Source organism: Camelus ferus, chromosome 21, assembly GCF_009834535.1.
Source record: "Camelus ferus isolate YT-003-E chromosome 21, BCGSAC_Cfer_1.0, whole genome shotgun sequence".
NCBI classification, from domain to species: domain Eukaryota; kingdom Metazoa; phylum Chordata; class Mammalia; order Artiodactyla; family Camelidae; genus Camelus; species Camelus ferus.
Window position 1 is genome coordinate 9,471,047 of NC_045716.1, and position 22,071 is coordinate 9,493,117.

Sequence of the window (22,071 nt, forward strand, 5' to 3'; positions counted from 1 at the left end):
TCCCCTGGGGTTTCTCTCCTTCTGGAGCTCTTATTGAAACAAGATACAGACACACAATTGTGTTGCTTCCCTCCCCTTTCACATTTGCCTCCAGCCAATGCAGCTTTTCTAGTTGTCTGGGTTTCTGTCATTTGTTTGGGAAAAGAAAGAAGAAGGATAAAAATAACGCACAAGAGGAAATGACCCTAACCTTCGTCGGCATCTGAAAGTTGGTCTTTCTTGGTCCTCCTTTTTCAGAGTACTTCTGAGTCCACCTTTGTCTAGTCTTCCTGTCTTTTTTTTTTTTCCCCCGCTTGGGACTCTAAGCAATGGTTTCCTGCAATTTTTTCTTTCACTTAGCAATTTTTTGGGGCACCTGGTGAGTGCTCAGGCAATATTCCTTTGAGAGTTGGGGCAAGCCACAGAAGTGGACTGAAAAGCAACAAATTCCTGACTTTTTGTTTTTAAAGCTCATTCCCGCCGAGAAACCTTGTTCTTACCAGAATGAAACTACAGATAATGATATAATAATGTGAATGCTTATTAAAAGCTATGTGCCAGGTACTTTATGTGCACTATCTCACTGACATCTCACAGCAACCTGCAGAGTTAGGTACTAAATACATTCACTGTACTCTTTCCCACATTTATTAATGAGAAAAACAAAGGCTTGAAGAAGTTAAGTAATTTGCCCGGTTTCCTCAATTATTCTTCCATTATGACTTGAAAAGCTTGAGGTAAGCTGGGATTCAGACTCAGGCAGCCTGTTTCCAGAGCTCTTGCTCTTAACCATTACACTAGACTGTCTCCTCAGACTTCTGGAAAAAGAGACCCCACCCAGAGGTGTAGCTAGGATCCAACCTGGAGGTGGCCTGCCTGGGGTGAGGTGGCCCCTACACTTCTGAAAAAAGGCATGTCAGCCATTTCCGCTTGTCTCTCTGCTGTGTCTTGGCTTTGCCCTGCTTCCTCTGATAGTTTTTCATTGCAGTCTTAATGATCACATCTTCATTTTACTTTTCAAACTTAGGCTCCATTTTGGTGACTGTTCAGAAGGGTCATTCCCCTCCCCCCACCCCTACTGTCAGTTGTCACTGATATTTCACTGCTGTTTATTTTGGCCAAAGGGCATACCATGTTGGAGAAGGGATACTGTCACTGAAGGTGTTCTGCTGTTAGGCTGTCCACTGGGATGGTGGAGGAGGCTGCTGCTCAGGGAAGGAATTTTTCAGGCATTTAAGCTAAAATCTTTCAGTCTTGCTAATTTGGACCAGTCCTTCCGGTGAGGTCAGCATGGGGGAAATGCTCTTGAATACGCCTCACCTTTGGTTTTCCAGTATCAAGATCTCTACTGCCTGATTGTATCATGTGTGGTTACTTTTTTTTCACTGATGCAACTAACTTTCCCTGATTAAGGTTGGGACTTTTTCTCTTTGGTCATTTCAGACCCTTTCAGTGGAGTTTTTGTATCTTGTCTTTTGTTTCTGATGTTTCCTTTACTTAGTCAGGCTTTATTTCAGGTTTGACTTAGTACATCTCCCCTGCCCCCTGCCCCCCCCCCCCCAATTTTTAGACGTCAGAGTATGTCCATCATAGGTGATCAAGTTGTCATGCTGGTACACAGTCTTCATAATGAGAAATAAAACTAGTACCAAAGCTGAAGGACAATTGGGTAGAGAAAATACACCTCCTGAATGGGTGGGTTCTTTTAGTTGGAAGAAATCTAAGGTCATAATGCTGCAATATTCCTAGCTTTGGAGGTGACCAACTACAATATTAGCTAACATGTACCCAACATTTATTTTATGCTATTCAATCAGACTGCCTATCTTGTATCACTTAACCCTCACACAGATCCCAAGCGGGGAACATTCCATTTTCAAAAGGACAATATCAAGGCTTAGAAAAATTAAAGGCCTTGCCAAAAGGTCACACAACTAGTAGGTGATGGTTTTGGGATTAGAGTTCAGCAATATCTACCTCTCCGCTGCTGTGTAAAGGAAAATATCATGTAGAGTGACTTAGCCAGACAGCCTTGGCCAAGTTACATAACCTCTCTGTGCTTAGTTTCCTTATCTGTAAAATGGGGAAAATTAAATGACCTTGGAGTCATTTTCAGCCCCTCTGTGGTGCTTAAATGAGGAGCTGTCCAAAACAGAGCTCTTGATTTGCAGACTGCCTCCCCCATCTGCTCCTCCTTAGTCCTCCTCTGAGACTCAGGTCATGGCGCCTCTGCACAGCTACTCAGCCAGATCAACCAAAAGCGGCCTTTGATTCCTTGATTTCCTTCACTTACCCCATCTAATCCAGTTAAGTCTTACTGCTCTTTTTCCAAAGTATATCCTACATCTGGTCATTTGTCACTGTTTCTATTACCATGACCCTAGTTGTCAAACTACTTCACTTCTTACCTCGGCTACTGGGTCTTACTGCTTACATCAGTGTCAGTAATAATCAACTCCTATACAAGTGAAGAAAGAAAAGAAACAAATGAACCTTTCTCCCTTTTATTTATTAGCTAAATGACCCATGAAGAACATTTTTTATTAACCCTGCATAACAGATCTCACATTTTACACATTATGAAGGAGCTTTAGGAAACGTCAAAGGCAGCTTTTTGTATGTTAGGGGAATTTTGTCCCTCACAGAATTTACTCCTCTCCCTGGGCCAGGAATAGAAGATGAGGTCTTAGTAACTGGAAAGAGTGAGTGCAGAAGAGAGGGGACTTCTGTGTGTAAGGAGACTTAGGATTTTTTTTCATTGGTGGACACAGAGTTGGCTCTTCACTTGCCACCTGCAAGCTGTGATGAAATGGGTAGAAACTGTTGAAACAGAGTTACTCAGATGCTGTGAGTAGACATTTCTGCTAGCTGTGAGGGGACCTAACCCACAGCAAATAAGATTAAGGATGTGGAGAGATCAGTCTGGAATGTCAAGTTGATGGGACTGTGCAAAGGGCGTAAAGACTCAGGAAGAACAGTGGTTCAAAGAGAGAAATGCTGGTAAAGGTGACAGGCATTACCCTGAGCTCTCCCTGGGATGCTCAGAAATGCCTGGGGACCACACTGTGGAGTGTGATGGGGTCATGCTGCCATGTGAGTTAGGGTGTGTGTACCCAGCACTGTCCAGTACGAATATCACAATGTAATCTAAAATTCGTTAATAGCCATATAAAACTTTTTTAAAAGGTGAAATTAATTTAATAATATTTTATTTAACCTCAAAGATATCATTTCAATAGGTGGCACTAGCCTTGTGGTGTACTGGGAAAGTAACTGAAAAAAGTCCCGGTTTGTAGTGTTTACCGATTTCCATGGTGCAAATACTCTCACCGTGGCCGTTTTCAAGCTACAATAATGATACTGATAATGACAGCTAACATTACTGAGTGCTACTGTATGTCAGACACGTTCTTTCTCTCTCTCTCTCTACATAATTTATTTATGTAAATTTTATCTAGTATCTGTTATCTATAGTAGAGGACTGATTGAAGGCTGGGAGGTTAAATAACTTGACCAATGGAAAATAGTAAAAAACTTTGATTTGCACACGAATCTTCTGACTTTTGCCCAAAGTGTCAAGAATAAAAGCAAAGTGAGATCAAAAAGGGCAGGGAATCATGGAGCTAGGAAGTTAGAAGAAAACAAGGAAAAAGCTTTGAGGAATTAGAATACAACCGTAGCCTCCATCCAGTCTAATTCCATTCTTGAACTGAACACGGTCGCGGACTGGTGCTAGGGGAACTCTCATTCTCATTCACGTGGGAATGAAAGGGTGTGGACTCTGTTCCTCGTGGGGAGACAGGCACCTGCCTGCAGAGCTCTGACACAGGGCCGACTGTGATCTGTGCTAAAAGAAGAGCCTAATCCACCTTCCCCAGACTAAGCCTAGGGCAGAAGGAAGGCAGTGTGGTGCAGAACCCCACATTGGGGCAGAGGGACTTGGGGGACCTGGAGCCTGAGCAGTTCCTACCTAGCAGGGCATGCTTTGAGACTTCAGGGTCAGTGATGAGACAGGAAGTTGAGATCTAGGTTTCAAGTTTAACCAAGGTAAGTTGAAAAGTTTGAGCTGATATAGGAAGGAAAATGGTAGGAACTGCAGAAAGCACCAAGGATCACAGCAGAAAGTAGGAAGCAGGGGCCTGGAGGAATTCCCTAAGCCAATTTACATAAAGCTGTAGGGGTTTTTCTGGTGTGTGATTTTTGCAGAAAGGATATACCCCAAGGGCTTATCAGTACAGCTTGGGAGGCAGAAATGAGTAAACAAACCATATACAGTGGTATTGGGGGTGGGGACATAGGGAATACTACCTTCAAAAAAAGTAATCCTGCCAAAAGCTTTAAGAGGTGGTTAATGTAACATATGTCAGTGAAAGAATAAACACTGAAAAATGCTTACAGGTTTTAAAAAACAACACAATAATGTCTGTTGAGGACATAGTTTGTCTAGACAAATTGCTTGGTATATTGCATAGATTATTTCACTCTAGCTACAATATAGGAAGGGCATTCAGAAAAAAGTTCCTTAGAGAGACACTGAGAATAACAGGATAAAACTTTTGTTGTCTCAGAGTGGATATATCTGAGGGTATAAACAAGAGAGTTTAAGAAACAATGCTCTTTTGGTACAATTTTTATAATTTCTAGCTGTCTTGGTCTGCTTAGGCTGCCATAGCAAAATACCGTAGACTGGATGCTTAAACAGCAGAAGTTTATGTTTTCACAGTTTGGAGCGTGGAAGGCCATGAGCAAGGAGCTGGTGCGGTCAGGTTCTGGTGATAATTCTCTTCTTGGCTTGCAGATGGCTGCATTCTCACTGTATCTTCACTTGGCAGGTAGAGAGAAAGAGCAAACTCTCTGATGCCTCTTCTTATGAGAGCACTTATCCCATCTGAGCAGGGTCCTCCCCTCATGACCTAATTACCTCCCAGAGATTTCATCTCAAAATACCATCATATCGGGCGTTAGTGCTTCAGCATATGAATTTGGAATAGACACAAACATTCGGTTTGCATCAGCTACTGAGGGTTTGGCACAGTTAAAAGAACAGATAAACCCAGATGATCTTGGTTTAAATCCCAGTACTGTTGTGGTTACTCTGCTCTGAGATTCTGGTTCCTCATATTAAAGATGTGGTTAGTAATAACCATGCACAGTGTTCCCAGGAAGACAATTTCATGCCTGGTACAAAGAAGGCACCTGAGAACAAAAGATATACTCCCATTCACCAATAATTTGGAAAAAATAAAATACCTAATTGATAGGAAGAAATTTTCTCTTATTGAATTAGTGGCTGTGTGCATTTGGCATGTTAGTATCTGCTTAGATGTGTTGATTGTTTACTAAGTGTCCAGGCCAGACATAGAGCTTATATTTTTATTAAATATAATACTATTAAAAATCAATATTATCACACAGAAGTTGAGAACAGTCTCCAGAGTTAAATGACCTGGATTCAGATCCCAGCTTTGCCATGTACTAATTGTGTGATCTTGACCAAGTCATCTCGCTAAGCCTCAGTTTCTTTTAATTATGAAATAGGGAGGAAAATAGTACCTTCCTCATAGATTTATTGTTGGGCAGTGGAGAGGCACGTTGGGCCGGACAGTAAGCAAATGTGACAACTCAGAGAGTGAATATTGCATTGCCTCATTCGAGGTCAGTTATAGACATGGACATCTACACCAGGATTTCTCGACTTCAGCATTATTGACGTTTTAGGCCCATTATCCTTTGTTGTAGTGGGAGACTGTCCTGTGCCTTGTAGGATGTTTAGCAGCATCCCTGGCCTCTACCCATTAGATAGCAGTACCACCCACCCCACATCCAGACAGCCAGCACTATCCCCAGATATTGCCAGATGACTCCTTGGGGGCAGAACCACCCCCAGTTGAGAATCACTGGAATTATAAATAATTCCAGTTTATACCCAATTAAATGTATTTTGGAAGGAGGAGAGAATCTCTTATGTACTTAGTTTAGATTTGCTTTTGGAGTGATTATGATTTAAGAAAAAATCTTTTGGGAATGAATAAATGTTTTGCATGTGATGGTGGGTTCTTGAGTGTGTATATACTGTCATTAATTGTTCACTTTAAATAGATAGTTTATCATTTATCATTATATTCCAAAAAAGTTGATTTTTTAAAAAAAAGCCTATATTCTATTATTAATTGGAAGATCTACTTACAAATTTTTGTGTATCTTTGGCATTGTAAATACATATTTTAAATACAGAATTTAAAATGTAATTTTATAAGTGCCAAAAATCTGTTTATATATTTGCTTTCCATAATGGTGTAGTACTTCACAGGCTTATTTCCATAGAGAGAAAAAATTCTGTAGCTGTTTTTTGCAACCAAGTTTTAGAATCTATCATCGTGCCCTAAAATAACTTCCAGTGATCAATTCAAGATAAAGAAAAGTAGCAAACATGAAGAATGAAAGGGAAAATCAGCACCAGAAGAAAGGGAGTTGACAAGTGAGGGGCTAATGAGTCTGAAACCCAAAAGGAATGTCATTATATGAGTTCACATTTGCATTTGTACTAATGGTGTGCATCCGGTTTCAATGAAAAGTAGACATTTCAGGTTTGCTAATCTTTCACATCTAAAATCAAAATCCAGCTATCGGGAGACTTCTGTATTTAATAGTGCCATTTTCAGTTTTGTTTAGACTCTCGTTCTTTTTTGGTCCTGAAAATAGCATACCTCAGATCTACTGCAAGCAAATTCAATTCGATTTGACGGGTTTTTATAGAAAGACAGTTCTGGCACTGTAAGTGAGTCCAATACAGGACTCTTGACCTCAGGATCATGCAACATCTGGGGGAGACTGAAACAGATTTAAATAGTTGTTAAGACAAGACAGAGCATGAAAAACGCTGTCAACACAGGGACATAAACAACCACATCCTTCTGGGAGGCCCAGGTGAGGCTCTGTATTGTAGAAATGTAACAGTGAAACAGACTTCAAGTGGTCATTTGGGAAGAGACAATTCTGGTTCTTATGGAAGCTTTTAGAAGTATAGGTTCACAAGGCACTATTCCAAACCTACCAAATCAGTTCTAGAGTAAAGAGATTAAGTATCTGAATCTTTGAAAAGCTCTCCTGGTGATTCTGATGATCAGCTAGGCTTTCTGAACTACTGATCCAGCAAATCCCCTGCTCAATGCTAGCACTCCCGAGAACAGTATTCCTTCAGGTTTTGTTTAGCCTCTTCTGGAACACTGAAAGCTCAGTACTTTACAAGGCAGCTAGCCCTTCATGGAAAGTGTGTAGGGTATAGGATTTTGATCATCAGAGATGGATGGTAAGGATATTTGAGGCAAAGTGATTATCAGAAATAATCAGGAAATGGAGAAATTTGAAGAGGAAACTTGGGGTTCCATTACAGAGTGACTTGGAGGTCATGCTAAAGAATTTCAGCTTGATCCTCTGTAAGGTGGATACTCCTTGATAAGAACTGGGTCATCGTTGGGTTTAAAGATCCTGCCAGAACAGAATGGATTGAGGATCAAAGAGAATGGAAGTAGGGAGAACAGCTGATTGAGTTTAATTCCGGGGATCAAGTGAGGAGTAATAAGGACTTGGGTCAGAAGCAGTTGAAATGGCAAAGTGGAGGAGAAAATGAGCTGTATAGCAGGGATGGCCCTACAAGCCTGATTGACTGGTGCAAGGAAGAGTCAAAGCTGATTCTGGGGTTTGGAGATTCTGGGGTGCTGAAAACGTTACCCGGGATGGGAACAGTAGAGTCATGAGCAAGCTGAGAAGGCAAGTGGCAAATCAGGTGTCTGATATTTGAAATTCGTTTGTTTTTATCACCTCGCATCTTACTCTGTCACCTGTACCAGGGCAGAGCCTAGTTATGATTCCCTTTGTGTGCTCGGAGATTGGCACAGAGTTGGCCCTCAAAATGTTTGGTGAGTGAACAGCCACTGTGAGTATCTTCTCCTCTCTTTATCCTCTGCCTTAGATTGGGACCTTACAGTTTCTCTCTTAAATGATAAGCAAGCTTGAACATCGCCCCAGCTCATACTTCGTGTGAATTAGAACAAGGTACTCTCTCTGAGTTTATGAATTAGAAAAAGTTACCTTTATCTGGGTGGATGCAGCCCTTTGTTCAGGACTTGGGAAGCAGCGGACAGCTTTATGGGAAGATAAAGGCTCCCCTTCCAATAGGATGGACGCTCCCACTCTGGGATGAGGGCCTTGGAGAGCTGAGTGCAGAGGTAGAGTTTTAGACTCAGCTCAGCTGGCACAGAGCGCCTTGAAAGATTCTGCATTCTACTTACAACCATTCCATGTTTCCGCAGTGCCTTCAGGATAGAGTTCAAAGTTCCTAACTTGTAACCAAATTCTATTCACGACACGTCTCAGCCTCTTCTCCAGGCCACTCTCCTTCACCATCATCCTCTCCATTCACAGTTCCCTGAGTGACCTGTGCACAAGTGGGCTTGCACTTCCCTTACTCCCTGCCCAGCAATCGCTGCCCCTCTGCATTCTTCCGGATGAGCAGACTGCTTCTGGTTTCTCTAAGACTTACTTGGCTTGTCTCAAGGAAGCTGTCCCCATCCTAGAACCTGCCCCTGTGCACCCTTCCCTCCTGCACAGCCACCTTGGACCCAGACCCAGCACCTTCCTAGCTGGGATTGTCCTTCCTTCCTGTCTGTGACCTCCTTTTTGTTCCTTTTTCCCCAACATCAGCGTGTAGGCACCTGGCTCATGTTTGTTGAATGGACTAGTGACTTAGGAACAAAAGAAAAGTACGGATGTTACCAAACACCTCAAAACCAAAACAAACAACCCCCCTAAAACAAAACAACAAAAACCAAATACCACCCCCTACCAAAAAAAAGTTTTACTGCTTCATAAACATGTCAAAGCCTTCTCCCTCCTCCCTTACTTTCCTATAGTCTTAAAGTGGCTGTTCACTTGGAGATTAACCATCTATGGGGAAGCTAATTGCTTGGAATGAAGTCTGAGGCTTCCATTCCAAGGTTGATTTGCTCTGATGTGTCTATGCATATGATCTTTGTGAGATGCTGAAAAAAACTGTCTATGGATTCAGGTACGTACTTGACTTCTTTAAAAACATGTCAGCTTTGAAGATGGAGGATTCGCCCATCTGCCCAAGATTGAAATGCCAACAGTGATATCTCTGATGATGGTTTCATTTGTTCCAAATGCTAGACCAGTTCACTGATGAACTTTGAAATTCTTTCATGGTCTTATCAAACACCCAGCCCAGTTGATATTTATTTTTTCATGTATATTCCCAGAAAGAATGTGAAGAAGCTATGGGAATGTATTCAATAAAAAAAGAAAAAAATTAAATGTAAAACACCATTTAAACCTCAATAAAAAGCACAATGTGGCAGTAGGAGACAGAGGCAAGGGAGATGAGAGGTGTGCCTCCAATGTGCAGGCCCGCGTGTTGGTACAGCTGACCCCGTGCTTTCCCCAGACATCACCAACGTGGCCATTCGTTCTTTTGCAGAGTTCTCATCGTCTATAGAGAAAATCAGTAATTGTCAATTTTTCGTCATAGAAGCCTTGCTGTTAGCAGAGAAAAGATGTTGCTCGGGCCACAGATATGCAATGTTTATTTAAAAATATTTTCTATGATTTTCAGCATTAGTAGTTTTACTGTTTCTTTTCCAGCTGGTCTCTGCAGTTTCCAATAGTATTTTAGGCTTTTTTTTTTTTTTTTTTTTTGGCTGTGACTCTCTTTTAGTCAGGTTTTGAAAGTAGATGAGTAGTTACCCATTTTAATGTTTACTTGTGACTATTAACTTTAACTCAAGAATTACGCTCCACAGACTGATTTTTCTTTCAATTTTTTTTTCTTCATACCTTGGATGTTACACATACTTTTCTCATAGGAATAACTATTAATAATCATTTAGAATAGTTTTAAACTGAACTTGATTTCTAGTTTTGGCTTGGAGTGTATGATGTAGTATCTCAGTCACCCTATCTTTCAGACAAAAACTTGAACTTCTGAAGACCTATATGTTCTGCAAATGCAAGGTGTAATGATTATAATGAGGGTTTCAATTCATATGTTAACTGATTAACACTGTAATAATAAATGTACTTTCCATTTTCCACAAACTGTTTCTCTCTCGAATATCAATTTTCTGTAAAATTAAGTTGCATATAACGTTTGTATTGTTGATGTCAAAATGTTCCTTCCTCCTTTCTTTCTGTAACTATCTGTTGAGTGGCTGCTGGGGAGCTCAGAGAGACATACTTGCCCACAGAAGCATTTTTCTGTCGTAAACAGCCCTTCCCCAGCATGCCTGTGCTGTCCAGTACAGCACTGGGCTTACTGTGTACTCGGTAAATATTTGTTCATTTGAACCTGACATTATCCATTACTTTATCACTTACTTCAGTTAATCATTAATTTCAGTGGTAAAGGGTAAGTAGTGTCTGTTGGTAGAATACCCTTACTTTCCAAGTTCTGAGCCTACCCTGATCTTAAAGAAAGGAACAACCTTCAAAGCTTATTTGAAGCTATTCATTTGTTCATGCAGCCAAAAATTAGGTATGGAGAAAATGTAAAGCAGAGAGACAGGGGAGAAGTCAGGATGCTCTTCTGCTTCTTTCCTGCTATCTTAAGGTTAATAATGTATGTGTTTCCTAAATTTACCTGAAAGGATTAAATGAGAAAATGATTGAAAGGCTGTCTAGCACAGTGCCTAACACATAGTAGACACTCAGTGTATACTAGTTTGTTCATTATAATGTAATGGACTAAAACTAGAGGATCTCACTCCTGTAATTCTACATGATCTACCGTCACATTTTCTTTAGTTTTCCACTTCAAGAATGGTATGTGTGCGCTTTTATTTCTGAATCTGTAAAATGGGTTCAGTGCTTAGTTACCTAAGAAAGTGCAGACAAGAACTTAAGGCTAGCATTTTCCATAAATCTCTTCTATGACTTAAGACACCTCGGGGAAGGGAGAAATGAGTTCCGACATCAACGGATGATGATTTTTATCTTCATCAAGTGACCCACAATTTGGTTACTGGTGCAATGAGAAATTAAGAAAATAGCACACTTTTATGACTATCATTTCACAGTCACTCAAATCAGAACTGGAATGCCACAAAAACAACTCCCTGTTAGCCCAGAGAGAAAAAAAAGAAAGAAAGTAAAGGGGAAATTCAGATTAGTCACAAAGAAGTTCCCCCGCCTGCCTGCAAAAACTGCAGCATTAAAACTGAGAGAGTCCGCTCTGCTCTTTCAATCGCCTTTTATCTTTGGTCCTGGGACCTCCCTCTGTGTGTTTTCTGATTGATACGCCTTGTTTTGGCTTCATCTCTTTCTTCGTGGGGAAGAAGTCAGTCCTACTTCAGGTTCCCCTTTGTCACAGCTTTCATCTTCCCTGCATCCAGATTGTGAAGATGGAAGGGGTCCAACCCCTGGACGGGAATGTGGGAAACACGCCAGGGCGGAGATTCTTGAGGAACAAGCTATTACTGGTGGCCTCCGTAATTCAGGGGCTGGGGCTGCTCCTGTGTCTCACTTACATCTGTCTGCACTTCTATGCTCAGGTAAGATGCGCCACTGGCACGTCCTCTCCTCCAGCTCATGCTAATAGCAGCCCCAACCGCTGCAGATAGTCACTTGGAAATAATCTGACGCCAAAACTGTTGATCTTTTTCCTTTTCCTCTCAGCGATCATAAAGTGTGGTCAAACACCCTCCTGTCTCTCTTTTCCTTCCTTTTTTTCAGTATGGCAGTGGTAGGGCACAGTGAGGGTAGGGCAGGGGCACTGCTTCTGGACTGTTCTTTCTCTTTGCAATACAAGAATCCTGGTATTCCTTTATGAGCTGTCACGTTGAAGCTTTGAGTCACTGGTATACCTGCTTGGTTCACCTGTGCTGCTGGAAAGCATCTGATCAGGGAACTAATACAAAAAGGAGATAAGAAAGAGAGGTTCCACTTTCCTATCATATTCATAAATCCCATAGACACTCAAGGAGATTTGCTTTTTGAAGAATGCTGACAGTATCAATATTCAGTTCTGTCTGTTTTCAGGGCAGAAATTTATGTGTTCACGTCTGAATGTGCACATGGCCAAACATCTGCCCCAACAACTTAGTCAGAAACTGTCTCTCACAGTCTTTCTCTACCAATCACAACTTAACAGACATCACTTTGCCCAGTACATTATGAAGTGGGTGGTCATCTTTTTAGTATTCCCCCTCTTAATGAGGGTATTCTTTCCATTTTTCCTTCTCTTTATTCTGGTCCCTTTTACATTATTTTTTCTTAGTTACTTGTTCATATCTACAAACATCTTTAAGGATGTTCTTGACTGCAGGAAATTCTACCAAAAAGAAAATAAGTATTATTTCCCTGAGTTCCCTTGTTGGGGCTAATCTGATAATTCTTGTTTCCCTCGGAGTTACTCTGGATTAAAAAAGTCTCCTTGGTGAAGGTCTGACAATAGAAACTTCCGTTTCTGATGGCCAGGTCCAAGACTGAGTACCTCAGATGAGATCAGGATGAGATGAGCCGGTTCCTTAGTCTTTGCCTACAGGAAATAGAGGGTTTTGGTGCTCAGAGGCTAGTGGGAGTGCGGTTGTGATCACTGTACTGTAGAGAGATCTCGTGTCCCCAGATTCCAGAAGTGTAGCTGCTGTCATGCTCAAGTCTGTAGACCAGTGAGTACAACAACACACCTGTCCTCATGCCACATGTTTCCTTCTCTGTGCAGAACCCTTTGGGTGAAATTAGAGTAGGTGATCTGGGGAGAAGGTGTCGGGGAGGAGCGAAGTGTCCATGGCAGGATGCCCAAGACATAGACCGGAATTAGGCTCTTCCGAGAAGAAAAGAGAGTAACCCAAAATAGAACAGCTGAGTTTATTCACCGGGTCTGGGAGCCCTGAGAGTGCTTTTTCAAACAACCACAGTGTTGCATATTTCCTTACACTGTGGGATGATAAAAAGACAGAATAGATGTCCCTAGTCTAGGCTTAACAATGAATTGCACTAGGGCTCTGAGCAGGAGAGAACAAATGCTGAAACAGATACAGAAGTGTAGCCAGCTTCAGCTGGTGCCTGGGCTGCTCCGGAATATGAGTACCTAGGAGACGCAGAGGAGAGGGGTCCTTTCTGACACGTCACCCAGCAGTTCTGTGCCAGAGCCTGGAAGGGAAGCTGAGTGCTGCTTTCCAGGACACTAGGATTCACGGTGAGCTGATCTTGGGGAGAGAATTAGCTTTCTCTGGTCCTGGCGCAGAAATGGAAGCAAATATAGAGAAGGTACGTTAGAACTGTTTGCTCAGTAAATGTGCTCTCATATACGCTGGATACAGATTTGGTGAGGGGAACAGATACTTGAAATTCTTCACTTGATATTAACTTTAATTTTTTCTTATTTCTAGCTAGACTGTTTCAGCTAACATAATTTCTTATGCTGCTAATAGGACCCAAGGCAGCACAATGTATCCTTACATTTAATCTCATACACTGTGTGAAGGGGAACGGTAGCAAAGATTAGGTCGTGTGTGTTCTCCCTGGAACTTGATCAATGGTGGTGTGTGTGTATGTATGTGAATGTGAGAGAGAGAGAGAGAATGAGAGAGAGAGAGATTGAGAGAGAAAGTGTAGAGTAACTCTTGAAGAAGGGACATAGACTGGTAGCCTTCCTAAATTGATAGGTGAGACTTTGGAATTTTGGTTGAAGGATAGGGTAGGTAGCGATGCCAGTCAAACCCCTACTTCTGTAAGGTGTAATATTACAGTGATCTGAATAGGGGATGAAATAGAGCTGCAATGCTCATCATTTAGCCAGTTAAATAGATCTCTTATTATATGAGAAAGATATTTGGAGAATGATCATGATTTTTCCTTATTTCTTAGATTTAATTTTTAACTTCATAAAATAATTGTCTACATAGATGACTCTAAAAAAATACAGATATAACTATTAAACTCCATTTGGCAGTCAAACTTCCCTTTGATCAAGTTTATTTAGTAACCTTTGTTTTCTCACCACTTGCTTAAATTTTATTTAATTGTGTGAAAAGCAGAAGTTTTTGCTTTTGAGATGTCAGAAAAAAAGATGGACCTTCCCACTCCTTGTATAACTTACTTCCCTTTTTGGGTCTTGATTTTTTTTCATCTGAAATGTGAGGCAGTTGGATGAAATGATCAGAAAGATCTCTTCCAGCTTAATCTCCTGTGAGTATGTAGTTTATATATATTCATAAAATGGGTACAAGGATCTGAGAAATAGAATAGTAAGTCACTGGATTTTTGTGTCTAGGCTTATTAATATCCTGGTTCTTAGGAAGGAACTAGGGGAGATCAGATTTGCACATATATTTGTGATCTGTATTTATTAATATACTATGTACATATCTAAACAACTTATTCTGGGTTAGAAAGGGGAAAGAAGTGGCTGCTATAGAAGGCTATCCATGCTGCAAGTTATAAAATTGAGTGCTTCTGTCGCAAAAAAAGATACACGCTATTTGGCTGTTTACTGGGGCTGCCGTTTAAAGTATCAGGCTTCCAGTCTTACCTGTACCTCCGCCTGGGAACAATGGCAGAAAGAAGCTGACCTATAAGATAAGAAGCTTTGGTAAATTATGTCCCCGAGCTGTTGAAGCTGGGCTCTTCCAAGATTTTTATCACCTTTGCCAGCACACCTCATAGATATGCTTTTAGTGATAATTCTTCAGCAAATCCCACTTGAAGTTAAAGGTTTGCATTCTTACCACCTTTACTCTTGGGAAAGACAGGAGTGGAGGTGTTTGGAAAATGAACTGTTTCGTGTCAGTGAGGGCTAGAATTAGAATTCAGTTTCTTGAGGAAATTTCAGGCTACAACTTGGACTTTTGTTTGTATCCTTCAGGAATAAGAAAGACTTTTTTGCCTAGAAAAATCTTGTCTCAGATTAGGTCAACTTAAATGTGTCCCCATGTAATTTAACAAGTTAAAGAAAATTTTAAATGACAGATACTCAAATAAATTATTTTCAGTGCAATTGAATTTGTATTTTATAAGCAAATCTGTAAGAATTTAAAAAAAACATCTGAAATATCGAACTGACTTATCATTAAGTATTTTGAGGCTCTTAAAGGAGGTACTAATTAAAACTTACAGAATCGTTGGATTTTTGAGCAGACATTAGACATAGTCCATTTACAGATAAGAAAACAGAAACTCAGGGAAGATAAAAGCTGGAGGAGGAGGTAATGCTTCAGCTAATATTAGAAGAAGGGGTAGAAATTCTTTGAATAGGCAAGAGGGATGGTGGTGGTTGGATATGGGTAGAAGGCTTTCTAGGTAGAAAAAGCAGATTGTTCAAAATGGTTGAAGTTGAGGGTTCACTGGGGAAAGTGGCAGAAAATGTAGTTGAAAATCTAGGTGTCTTGGGAGCACACTTCATTCCATTCTATGCAAAATAAAGTAAAGGAAAAATTACCCAAATTGTCATTTCACCAACTTTAACTTCTCTTGCATGGTCTACATATTGACAAATACAGATAGTGAATCTAATCTCGCATAGCACTAGGGGGCACCATAGTAAAACTAACATTTCTCAGATACCTTTTAAAGAGAATCCACTCCTTTTTTTTTTTTTTTTCCTGAGGAGTTAAAGATGAGAAAACTTTTCTCAGGAAGCCAAGTGCTCATCTGTGGATGAACAGTATCAGGAGGGCCTAATATTGTTCACTGTTTACCTAGTGATGATATTCTCTAAATGTAAAATTTAAATACAGGTTCTGACCCAAGTACTCAAAATAGGACAGAATAACTCGGACAGGGATCCTGCTGGAAAATGCCACATATGTACACATGTGTAGAAACAAATATACACACTCAGAGGAGAGATGGAAGGAGCAGAAAGGCTCTTGGTGTAGACCTAGGAATAGAACGTCCCTGTTCCTTTCTCTGACCTCAACCCTTAGCTGCAAGCCCTGAGTAGGCAGACCCAGCCTGGCCTAGGTGCTGACTGCCCTGCCCTTCCAGCTCTGTTTCTTTTAATAGCAATTACTTTTGTGCCCATCGCTCTGAGAGAACCTTTGACTTCCCACCCACTTCAGGGATTCTCCATCCATGAATCCGATTAGGGACGTTAACTCTTCTGGAGTCATTCAGGTTGGAGGAGCCATGTATAACGTTATTATTACATTTAGGAAGTGAAAAGATACAACTGAGTAACAGAGTAGAAAGGCTATTTCTCATAGTCACAGATGAAATACACGGTAGTGTTAGGATGACGTTGTGTTCCCCACTGTGCTCGTGCATTTTGTTTGCACCCACCCATACTTTTGACATCCGTATCTTTTCAAATGAAGGAATTAAAACACGTCTTCATACAAAAATACAACACATCTCAAACTTTTGGGGGAGGCATTGAGGTGTTAGAAGAGAGTACGTTGGACCAGGAACTAGAAGACTCTGGTTCCGTCCAGTCTTTTAGCTTCAGGGCTCTGGGTAAATTCCCTGAAATTCTCTGAGTGTCAGTTTAATCATTTCTAAAACTGGAATTTGGTTGTTACGAGGAGCAAATGTGTTATAGAGCTTTGTTAAGTGTTGAGATTATCACTGTTTATGAACATGCTTCCACAAGCACACCACCATTAAAATGTTTACCTTGTAGCACACATACACCGTAACTTCAGTCTCAGAAAGCATATCACAGTTAAGATTAACTTAACTTCATGGATTTTGATATCCCTGCTGTAACTTTAAGGTTAAAAAAAGACCTTGAAATAATTCTAGCATGTGTGAATATAGGTTTCTAATTAAGAGCTTATTAATTGTATTAGCTTATTAAATGTATTAGCGAACAAAGGAAGAATGAAGGGGAGAATTTATGAGGGTATAAAGTGTTCTTAGGTTAGTATATGAAAGTGGTTCAGAGGCCTAAAATGACACCCTTACAACACATGGCCCAGGCTGGTTCCATCTCCCCTACTTTGATACAGTTCATCCAATTCTCCAATAACTTGGTTGCAGAAAATTATATTTAGAATAGAGGTCTGCTTCACAGTAGTAGAAACATTGGGGATGTGACTGACATAATTAAAAATTTTTTTCTTTTCAGTAGACATTTCATTCTGAGACGCAATTTGGATGGATTATCAGTCTGTGTAAATGTGTCTAGCTTTGATAACATGAAAATGCTGTTAAAGAACACACTCTGACAGGAAGATGGACAAACAGACCCAAACTTTAGTTCTTCCAATACTAATTAAAGAAGAGCTTATGGATAGAAGCCTTCACTCCCAAGGTGTTGTCTAGGTGGGGAGCCGGAGGGCCCAGTGAGTGTAAATGGACTCTCAGGTTGGGCTTCCCCGTAGGCATCAGCCTAGAGAACCAGTGAAACTGACAAAGATCAGGATGAAAATGACAATCAGTATTACAAGAATTATAAACAAGCACCAAAATAGTCAAGGGACAGTATAAAAACCTTGCTGGGTTATAAAATAAGTTGTAAAACATGTGTTTTACTGCTCAGTAATGTAAAATATATTTTGAATTACCTATGTGTTCGGTGCTTAATGTTTTTAACTTCCAGGGTCCCTCAAGATCTTAATCTGGCCCTGTATTTTGTGGTACAATGAAGATGGAGAACTCAAAGCTCTTTTTGGGGGCAGTTTGAGGGGCATCACTCCTGGTGCTACTTGCAATAACCATCTGTGTTTTTACAGTCTTTTCCCTACTTTCATCCTCACTTCACTGTGATCTTGGAGGAAGATAGATATTTGTGTGCAGTTCCACAATGAGGAAATTTGAGGCATGGAGACTTGTCTAGGTTAATACAGAAATATCAGGCTTAGAAAATGAGGCTAGGTTTAAATTCTAGTCCTGTCTCTTTCCATCACACTTGGCCAAGACTCCATGACGCTAAGCCTTAAGAACTTTGGCCAGCTGTTTTAAAATTTGTTCTTTCTAACATTAATTGCTTTTGAGGAAAAGTTGGGGGAAAGGTTTATAACTTGGCATAAAGGTTTGAAAGATTCCTTTTTTAAAGGGATCTAAATATACTTAACAAATATAGATAATGTAGTGAAGCTTTAACAATAGCATAATACCTCATATGTTATTTTGATAGAACAGACTGTTGCCATGTGTAATATATTCATAGAAGAGAACGGGGACCTGAATTTGGGCACTAGCTCAGTCATTAGACTATGTAATCTCCCTGGGTCTGTCTAGTTCTATCAGACTCTGATTCAGATAATTATTTGACTGTCATAAGTGGGATTTCACACTAGATACAAATACTTTTGCAACCACGCATTAGTTTCCTGGGGATGCCCTAACAAATTACCACTAATTGGATACCTCAAAACAAAAGAAATTTAATCTCTCATAGTTCTGGAGGATAGACATTTAAAATCTAAGTGTCAGCAGGGCCATGCTCTCTCTGAAGGCACTACAGAAGTGTCCTTCCTTGTCTAGCTTCTGGTGGCTCCCAGCAATCCTTAGTGTTTCTTGGCTTGTAGTTCCATCACCCCAGGCTCTGCCTGCATCTTCACATGACCATCTTCCCTGTGCGTATCTCTGTATCCCCTCGTCTTCCATTAAGGACACCAGTCGCACTGGACTTAGGACCCACCCTAATCTAGTTACCTTATGTTAATTAAACCTGCAAAGACCCTACTTCCGAATCAAGTCACATGCCAAGTTTCCAGGTGGACATGAATTTTGTATAAACCATTTGTTAATTTACTTATTCAACAAGAATCAGTTACCTGTCAGACATTGAGGAAACAACAGTGAGCAAGACCTGGTCTTCCTTGCCCTCTCTGAGTCTGCAACCTAGTGGGGAAAGAAGACAGTTAAAGAAGCAATAGTGTAGTATATGCCAAGTACTGGAAAACCAAGTAGAGTGCAGCTTTTCGGTAAGAAGTTTCACCAAAAGCTATCTCCCTAGCTTCAGCATCTAGTTTCTCAATTGGGATTATAAAGTGAGCATACTTTTCTTTTGCATTAGGTGCTTTATTTCTCTTCCATTAATTAACAGGAAGGCCTTAGTTTAAAATGTCACTGTCATTATTGCTACCACCACCACCATCATCCTATTTGGTGATGATTTTTACCAGTTAACAAACTTAGTTCGTAGCAGAATACAGGTTGAGTATTATTTAGCCTTATGCAAATGAGGCTAAGAGCTTCATTGCATAAACAACACAAAAGATACTCTTGATTGTTCATTAACCATCAGAGGGAGACACTTGTGGAGAAAACCTGCTACTTTTGTTACAGCTGAGGGGTTTATTGTGTTGAAAAGATCTGTTCAAAATGTCTTCTTATCCCCCAGTAATTTGGGATTCTTTTGAATGTTGCGATTTGCCTAATCTCTGATACGAAATAAAGAGTCCTTAGATGCTACTTATTCCACATTGCTTATACTACTGTCTTAATTGAGGTTGGACATAAAAATGAGGAAATTAGAAATGGAGGAAGGGAAAAGACTTGTTCTAAGACCAGACCTAGGCATTCCTATTCTCAGTTTATTTTTTGTTATACTCACTAGTTTGTTTTATTTTTTAGATTCCATGTGTAAGTGATACCACTTTCTCTGTCTGACAGGAGGGGAGTTCTTAGAACCATGTTTGGACAGACCCTTCTGTCAGTGTGCTTTAAGGATTTCCCCAGTTAATGTGTAAAGGGAAACCCAGGTATAAGAGTATCTTCCTCTTGAGGCTGTAAAGAATTGGTTGCATTAGGTCAATCACAAAAATTTGAAGGTGTGTTCTTGTCACATGGATGCTTTTGGTTGTTTACCTGAATACTTGATATTCTTGTTAGAAATCTGTTCATTGCTAAGGATTTGGAACAGTGAAACCACAGTAGAGGAGAGGGGCAGTAAACAGAGGCTAGCTGTTGCTATGTAAATTTGATGCAAAGAGTGGAAGTGACCAGAGAGGGGAAACAGTATTAGAATATCACATGGGCTGTGTAGACAGAAGAGGGTAAACGTTAGGAGACAGATTATAGAAAAAGGTACTGGCTGCCATGGTGAAAGGTAGGGATGGAGAAAGAGAAGCTATTAGATGACAGTTAAAATGGCTTCTCTTTGTGTTCATTGAATCTCAATATTCTTTAGTCAGCAAGATTTTCAAAGCTGTGCATCTTTATCTCTAAGAAATATAACTTGTGGGATAGTGTTTTCTGAACATGGAAGACTCTTTGGCCAAGAATCAGTTTTTGCCTGTTCCTCCTATTCCTTTCTCTGAGTGGCGTTCTGAACTTCCCTGATCAGAAGTGGGAGTCCTTCCCTTCATAAGGGAGTTCCCGCTATGTACGCATTAAATCCACCAGGAAGAGAGTCTACCTTTCCAGCCCCCTGTAGTGGGTAAGTATGGAAAATTCCATCTTCTTCTTCAGAGGCTCTTGAAACCTGAGAGTTTGTGAGGCTGTGCTTTCATGATCTCTCAGGTCTCCTCCGATTGATATGAAGTCTAAGGTTGAGGGAGCAGAGGTCCATGTTCCAGTGGGGGTGGCATGGTGAACCAGGGAGTCTCCATCACAGATCCGTTTCCCCACCATCTTCCACTGACTCAAATTCCATCCCACTCCTACCTAAGATCTTGACTGATACCAAGTGAGGAAGGGCAAGGCCACATAGTGAATGCAGAGCCCACTCCTATTATCATATTTGATGAGTCATTCCCTCCTGCCACAGATGCCTCCCTTCCAGGGCAAATGCCACATGAGAATAAGTTTGGCAGCTTCACGCCACATCCCAGTGAATCAGAATTAGAAACTCACACACTCCAAGGATGAGCTTTTGAAGCAAACATCACTTTTTTGGGCCCGTGGTACAGGCTGCTGGATAAATGCTAGGTACCAGACATTTCCATCTATCTTCTAGACAGTTCAGTGCTCAGGGTGCTGAGAGAGGCCAGGAGAGGACATAATTCTGATTGTTTTTTGCATCACCTCCTTGCTGTTTACTTTGTTCTTGTCCTGCTGCCCCTTGTCAGGACAGTTGCATTTAATCAGAGCCCAGCTAGAGGCTTTGCCACCCTGTACTACACAGACAGCCTTGTAGGGTTGGCTGAGGAGCTCTGTCCTGGGGAACATCTAGATATTTTGAGACATATCTGAATATTTTGACAGCTATCTAAAACCTATTATTTTAATCTTGCTCAGTATTGATGATGAAAACAATTCAAATTAATCTTGGGCCCTCAGACAAGTGGTTTCATTGTGGTTTTTTTTCACTCCTAGGATAGTGTGGGGTAAATAGAAAGGATATTATCATGAACTTGGGGTTCAGTTAGACTCAAGTTAATACCTATTTATTCCTGAGCAAGTTCTTAACAGCACTGACTCTCATTTTCCTATCTGTAAAACATGGCTAATTATTATTCCTACTGAATAGTATTATTTTGAATAGCAAACATGGTAATGAATTTGAGAAAGGATAATGCAGTGCACGGCACATTGTAAGTTCTCAATAAGTTTTTATTGTTTTTCTTGGCTACACCAAGAATGATCTCATTTTTAGACCTTTCTTCCTTTTGATTACCTATGTCCTCTTTCTCTTTCAAGGCTTAAGCCCAAGTCTTTCCTCCTTGAGTTGCCAAATCCTGCAATGATTTTTCTGTTCTCCGGAACCTTACGGTATATACATTGCCTATTGATGTTTACCAGAGGTTTTATGTAGAGGAACTATTTCCCCAGTTGGCATACAAGTTTGTAAAAAATAATTATGTGTTCTATTCCTTCATGTTCTTAGAGTTAAATGTAATGCCTGCCACATAGCAAGTACTCAGTAATTGTTGATGCTGTTTCAAATCACTAAATAATACGACAATCATATAACTATTCTGTCAACTACTGAGTAAGACTTACAGTAGAGCAAACGTTCCTTGAGCACCAGCTTTGGGATAGGGATGCTTTTTGCCAGTGGCATGGCTGAGAATACATTTCCCGGATTTAGGCCTTCAGGAGTTGACCGTTTAAAGTAGTAATTCTCAAATCCTGAGCCTTGGATGCTTGGAAAATGCAGATTACTGAGTCCACCCAGACCTTTTGAATCAGAATCTTTATGACTAAGTTGGCTGTCTGCACAATTTTACCAATTTCCCAGCTGATTCT

The 22,071-nt window shown here is 40.5% G+C and overlaps 1 protein-coding gene across 2 annotated transcripts in view; it reads left to right on the forward strand.

The window, feature by feature from the left end:
- The window catches only part of TNFSF4 (TNF superfamily member 4), a 72,602-nt gene that overhangs the window by 41,278 nt on the left and 9,253 nt on the right, over nt 1-22,071 (forward strand). Inside the window, exon 2 of one of the 2 annotated variants that reach the window (XM_006187695.3) lies at nt 11,385-11,543. In XM_006187695.3, the coding sequence (XP_006187757.1) occupies nt 11,394-11,543 (150 nt within the window). In that variant the 5' untranslated portion in view covers nt 11,385-11,393. Of the gene's footprint in view, nt 1-11,384; nt 11,544-12,981; nt 13,261-22,071 lie in introns of those variants that run through there. The other variant, XM_032463720.1, reaches the window with a different exon arrangement.